At 42.1% G+C, this 6854-nt stretch overlaps 2 protein-coding genes across 2 annotated transcripts; one reads left to right on the top strand and one right to left on the bottom strand.

Annotated features, from left to right (window-relative positions):
- Positions 1-306: 306 nt before the first annotated feature.
- LOC104214803 (dirigent protein 22-like) lies at positions 307-834 on the bottom strand. The gene has a single exon (XM_009764520.2). It carries the CDS (start codon positions 832-834, stop codon positions 307-309), a length of 528 nt encoding a protein of 175 aa, XP_009762822.1.
- A 3717-nt stretch (positions 835-4551) lies between these two features.
- LOC138872888 (uncharacterized) lies at positions 4552-4857 on the top strand. The gene has a single exon (XM_070151306.1). It carries the CDS (start codon positions 4552-4554, stop codon positions 4855-4857), a length of 306 nt encoding a protein of 101 aa, XP_070007407.1.
- The last annotated feature ends 1997 nt before the right edge of the window (positions 4858-6854 follow it).

Genomic DNA, 6854 nt, shown 5'->3' with positions numbered 1-6854 from the left:
AATTCACGTATTATGGCAATGTAGTAATATTTTTCGCCATTTAGATGATTGTTATAGTGATATATAAAATTTCTCTCATTAATTAAATTTATTATTCCTTCATATAAATAAATATTTAAGCCATCATGTGTCATTATTAACGTGCAACGCACATTTATAGATACTAGTTCTCATAAAGGACCGAAAATTATTTATCATGTGGTAGCTAGCCTTTACACAGATCAATTTGGAAACAAACTTGAACTCTAAACATACTAGAATTTCACTTTATTCTGATGTACTATTATCACTATTATGTCTTCTATATTAGTAATGTAAAACTGTAACATTACACTGAATAATGACATAATGAACAGCCAAATTGAAGTGTATAGTCTCAAAAGTTGCATATCCGCGAGCAAGTCTAAATTTTCCAGTACCACCAACCACGGCCACTTCTCTTACCCTCTCAAACTGAGGACTAGCGCCTTGTATTTCCAAAGTGGTGCCTTTATATTCTTCATTGGTGAAGATGATTGATATTAGCACATGCGAAATAGTTCCATCCAATGCAGAAGTAACATATATACCTTGAGCTCTAGCAATTTCAGCCGAGTTCTTGTCATAGGCTTCTGTTATAGGATCATCAGTAACGAACATAGAACCGAACTTAGTAAAACTCAGAGGACCATTTTGGTGATCTGTTATTTGAAGCACAGTAGCATTTGGTCCACCAGACCAATCTTGAAAGTAGAGTGTCATTCTTGTTTCTTTAAGTTGGTCTAGTTCAGCTTCTGAATTAATGAATATGGTTAGAAGTAAAATGAGGGATAACTTGAATGAATTCGATGCCATATCAATAAGATCAACAAAATAATTTATGTTATACTTGAATGTTGGGTTTTCAGTGCTTTAATTTGGTGCAATGCTGGGTATTTATGCAACTCTCGTTTCCATTCCTGGGGATGCAGGGGGCCGGAGTGGGTTGGGTTTAGGATTAAAAAACAAGAAGTTTTTAGTCTTTTCATCTCTTTTTCCAATTTTGAAAAGGACGTTGTGTGAGTAGATGAAAAGATCAAACAGAAACTTCTAAATTAAAGAATATGTTCCAACATCTCAATGATATAAAGTATAAACTAAGAAAGTAAAGACAGAGAATGGTATATTGGATAGATATGATTCGCATTTCTTTTCCGCAAAGTTTCTTGTTGTAAGCGATAGTACTGTGATGATCCAAAAGGTTATCACTTATTTTAAAATGAAATTTTCGTGTTCTGAGGCCTTGAAAACCTCATTTAGAGTCACCTTGATTTGCGTACGCAGACCGGGCGCGTAGCCGGAAAGCTTAAATATGAAATTTTATAAAAAATGATAAGTTTTGACTGTAAAATGAATAAATTTGACTTCGGTCAACATTTTGGGTAAACGGACACGGATCCTTGATTTGATGGTCCCAAAGGGTTCGTAGGAAAATATGGGACTTGGACGTATACCCGGAATCGAGTTCCGAGGTCCCGAGCCTGAGAAATGAATTTTTAAAGGAAATTATTTTCTGAAATATTTTAAGGAAATTTAAAATGAAGTTTGATTAGAAAGAGATGGTATCAGGCCCGTATTTTGGTTCCGGCGCCTGGTACAGATTTTATATATGGTTTAAATCATTTCTGTAAAGTTTGATTGAAAACGGACGTCGTTTGATTTGATTCAGACCTAAATTGTTAAATTTGATACTTGATGAAGTTTGAGAAAAAATTCTTGATTTTGAGGTTTGATTCATTGTTATTGAGGTTATTTTGGCGATTTGATTGCACAAATAAGTTCATATGATGTTGTTGAGTTAGTACGTGTGTTTGGTTAGGAGCCCCGAGGGCTCGAGTGTGTTTCAGATGTGTTTCGACAAGTTTTGAACTTAGAAAAAAGTTGCAGATTCAGAGAAGTTGCAGGTCTCTGAAGCCAGGTCTCGCGGTCCACGGTGGAAACTTCACGGCCGCGGTGGGGGCTCCGTGACCACGGTGGGATTTGTGCGGTCCGCGGTGAGCAAGGCCAACCCTCCACGGCCGCGCTCGATTTCTTGTGGTCCGCGATGGAGCTCCGCGGCCGCAGTCCTTTTTATGCGGTCCGCGGAGAGGGTCTGAGAAGTGTATAAATAGACGAGATTTTCAGTTATTTTCATTTTTCAAAACCCCAAAAACATAAGAGGCAATTTTTCAAACAACGTTTCTTCTCCAAATCAATTCTAAGTTATTTTTTACTAGTTTTCTTCAATCATTAACATCTTTTAATATGATTTCAACTTCAAATCAATTATTTTCATTCGGGAAATTGAGTGTTTTGAGTAGAACCTAGTTTTTTCAAAAAAATGGGGATTTGGACCTCGATTTGGGGTCCGATTTCAAAACAAATTACATATTTGAGCTCGTGGGGGAATGGGTAATCGGGGTTAGGTCTGAATTTCGGGTTTGGACCAAGCGGGCCCGGGGCCGATTTTTTGACTTTTTGGGAAATTCTTTATAAAACCTATTTTCATGAATTAGAATTGATTCATTTAGCATTTATTGATGTACTTAAGTAACTTGTGGCTAGATACGAGCGAATTGGCGGTGGAATCAAGGGGTAAAACTATAATTGAAACTTGAGTTGTGTTCGAGGCATCGAAGTAAGTGTTTGGTCTAACCTTAGCTTGAGGGATTAGGAGTTGTGTCCTATTTGCTATTTGCTTCTTGTCGAGTACGATGTATAGGCATGGTGACGAGTATCTATACATTGGTGTCAAGCATGACCATCAGTCTTATATTCTGATTTTCATGATTTCGTTGTATTATTCATACCTTGGTGAAGACTTCTAATTGTTGTATAAAGTTTGTGGGAAGAATTGTGACCTATGAATATTGAGGAGCGTTGGCTCAAGTTGTATAGCAAAATTGTGAAAGTATAAGTGACAATTGAACTTTTAGAGCATTGGCTCGAGTTGTGAAATGAATTGTGAATGTATAAGTGATAATCGAACCTCTAGAGCATTGGCTCGAGTTGTGAAGTGAATTGTGAAGTAAAAAAATTGAGAAAGAGATGAGATCATTATGTTGTCATCCTTGCCGGGTTATTGTTGATTTATTTGTTGTTCCCTTGCTGTGATTTAATTGTTTAATTGCTGTTCCCTTGCCGGGATTTAACTGTTGTTCCATTGCCGGGATCTCTATTACTATTTTGTTTATTCCCTTGCCCCTTTGCTTGTGATTGTTGTTTGGGTGAGGAAGAGTGTTAACGCACGAAGTGTGATGCCGTGCATTGTTTGTTATTGTGAGGAAAGAGTATGAAGCACGTAGGGTGATGCCGTACCGCACGACGTACCATTCCGTGCCAAATCTATTGATTATATAGTGAGAAAAGAGAGTAAAAGCACGAAGTTTGATGCCGTGCACATTTTGATTATATGATTGTTTTGGTGAGGACGAGAGTAAAAGCACGAAGGGTGATGCCGTGCAGTTGTTGATTTCTGCTTCCTTGTTGATATTCTAGTTATGTTGTTTCTTTCCTTACATGATTTCTTTCTATTTGAAACTAATATCTCCCCCACAGCATGTTTTCCCCTCCCACATTGACTGGTTATTTCTATATTTCTTTTCCGCTGTGTATATATATATATATAAACTGCACAGGTTTATTTAGTAGTCTGGTCCTAGCCTCGTCACTACTTCGCCGAGGTTAGGCTAGACACTTACCAGCACATGAGGTCGGTTGTGCTGATACTACACTCTACACTGTGTGCAGATCCAGGAACAACTTTCGGACAGTAGTTGGAGTGCTTCCTTCAGTCCACTCGGAGACCTTAGGTAGACCTGCAGGCATCCGCAGGCCCTGGCATCTTCCTCTATCTCTATTGCCTATTTCAGGAGACTAGATAGGTTCACCAAGCTCTTCATTTCTATTTTTAGCGGTGCATCTAATGAGGATCCCCAGGATTATCTAGACAGCTGCCACGAGGATCTTAGGAACATGGGTATTATTGAGACCAATGGGGTTGATTTTGCTACATTTCGCTTGTCTGGATCCGCCAAGACTTGGTAGAGGGATTATTGCTTCGCGAGACCAGCTGGATCGCCAGCCTTGACTTGGGAGCAGTTTACAGTGTTGTTTCTGGAGAAGTTTCTCCTCGTTACTCATAGAGAGGCCTATCAGAGGTAGTTTGAGCGCCTCCAGTAGGGTTCCATGATTGTTACCCAATATGAGACCAGGTTCATCGACTTAGCTTGCCATGCTCTCATCATACTCCCCACCGAGAGAGAGAGGTTGAGGAGGTTTATTGACGGTCTTATTCAGTCGATTTGTCTTCAGATGGCTAGAGAGGCTGGGAGTGAGATTCCTTTTCAGGAGGCGGCCAATGTGGCCCATAGAGTTGAGATGGTTCTATCATAGGGAGATGGTCATGGTTTAGATAAGAGGCCCTGTCATTCAGGCCGATTCGGTGATACCTCATCCGGAGGCCGAGATTCGTATGGTAGAGGCCATCCTCCTAGGCCCTTTCAGTCAGCGCTCCAGGTTTCTCACGGTACTTTAGGTGGTCGTGGTCCCCAGATGCAGTATCCCAATCAGCAGTCCTACAATGCACTACCTGCTCCTATCAGTGCACTGCGGCTTCAAAGTTTTCGGGGTGGTCATTCAGGCCGTCAGGGCCAACAGTCTCAGCAGCCGAGGGCTTGTTACACTTGTGGTGATACGGGTCACATTGATAGGTTTTGCCCTCAAGCACCGAGTAGCTCTCAGGATCAGGGTTCTCGTGCTATGATACAGGCGCCAGGTGTTCCACAACCCGCCCAGCCAGCTAGAGGTGGGGGTAGAGGTGCTAGAGGTGGAGGTAGAGGTACTAGAGGTGAAGCTTAGGCCGCCAGAAGTGGAGGCCAGCCAGCTGTAGGCCGTCCTAGAGATGTAGTTTAGGGTGGTGGGCCCCAGCCTCGATGTTATACCCTTCCAGCCAGGCCCAAGGCTGAGGCTTCAGATGTAGTCATTACAGGTACTATTCTAGTTTGTAATAGAGATGCTTCAGTGTTATTTGATCCAGTGTCTACCTACTCGTATGTGTCATCTTCTTTTGCACCGTATCTGTTCATGCCTAGTGATTTCTTGAGTATTCCTGTTTATGTGTCTACATCGACGGGTGATTCTATTGTGGTAGATCGAGTCCATCGTTCTTGTATTGTGGTGATTGGGGGTCTTGAGACTCGTGTGGATTTGTTGCTTCTAGACATGGTCGATTTTGATGTTATATTGGGGATGGACTGGTTATCACCTTACCATGCTATCTTGGAATGTCATGCCAAGACGGTGATCTTAGCCTTACCAGTTTGCCTCGCTTAGAGTGGAGAAGGACTCCTGGTCATTCTACCCGCAGCGTTATCTCGTATGTGAAGGCTCGACGTATGGTCGAAAAGAGGTGTTTGGCCTATTTGGCATATGTTCATGATTCTAGTGCTGAGGTTCCCTCTATTGATTTTGTGCCCGTTGTTCGTGAGTTTTCTGAGGTATTCCCTTCAGACTTGCCGGGTATGCCACCCGATAGGGATATTGATTTTTGCATTGATTTGGCTCCAGGCACTCAGCCCATTTGTTATCCCGTCGTATCGTATGGCCCCGCCTGAGTTGAAAGAGTTGAAGGAGCAATTGCAAGACTTGCTTGAGAAGGGTTTCATTAGGCCGAGTGTTTCGCCTTGGGGTGTGCCGGTGTTGTTTGTTAAGAAGAAGGACGGATCGATGAGAATGTGTATTGATTACCGGCAGTTGAACAAGGTTACAATCAAGAATAAGTATCCATTGCCAAGGATCGATGATTTGTTTGATCAGCTTCAGGCTGCCAAGGTGTTTTCAAAGATTGATTTGAGATCTGGCTACCATCAGTTGAGGATTAGAGCATCCGATGTCCCTAAGATAGCTTTCCGCACTCGGTACGGGCATTATGAGTTCCTGGTCATGTCATTTGGGTTGACCAATGCCCCAACAGCTTTTACGGATTTGATGAACCGAGTGTTCAGGCCTTATTTAGACTCGTTCGTGATAGTCTTCATTGATGATATTTTGATATATTCCCGCAGCCGGGAGGCAAACGAGCAGCATTTTAGAGTGGTTCTTTAGACCTTGAGGGATAGTCAGTTATATGCTAAATTCTCGAAGTGTGAGTTCTAGTTGAGTTCAGTTGCATTCCTGGGTCATGTTGTGTCAGCAGAGAGAATTCAGGTTGATCCGAAGAAGATTGAGGCAGTCAAGAACTAGCCTAGACAACATCAGCTATAGAGATTCGGAGTTTCTTAGGATTGGTAGGCTTCTACCGTCGGTTCATAGAGGGATTCTTATCTATCGCAGCCCCGAGACCAGGTTGACCCAGAAGGGTGCCCAGTTAAGATGGTCAGACGAGTGTGAGGCGACTTCTCAGAAGCTCAAGACAGCTCTGACTACAGCACCAGTATTGGTTTTGCCCACAGGTTCAGGGCCTTATACAGTTTACTGTGACACATCTCGTATTGGGCTTGGTGCAGTGTTGATGCAGGATGGCAGGGTCATTGCCTATGCTTCGTGGCAGTTGAAGATTCATGAGAAGAACTATCTAGTTCATGATTTAGAGTTGGCAGCCATAGTTCACGCATTGAAGATTTGGAGGCATTATTTGTATGGCGTGGCATGTGAGGTATTCACGGATCACAAGAGTCTTTAGTATTTGTCAAGCAAAAGGAGCTGAATTTAAGGCAGAGGAGGTGGTTGGAGTTGTTATGTCACGACCCGGATTTTCCACCCTCTGGAGTCGTGATGTCGCCTACTAATAAGAGCTAGTCAAGCCAACCCTTAACTATCTAATTTCTTACCAAATTATTTCCTTTTTAACAATTACA

This window comes from Nicotiana sylvestris, chromosome 7, assembly GCF_000393655.2.
Source record: "Nicotiana sylvestris chromosome 7, ASM39365v2, whole genome shotgun sequence".
Classification (NCBI taxonomy): Eukaryota; Viridiplantae; Streptophyta; class Magnoliopsida; order Solanales; family Solanaceae; genus Nicotiana; species Nicotiana sylvestris.
This window is presented reverse-complemented; position numbering and strand designations above follow the sequence as displayed.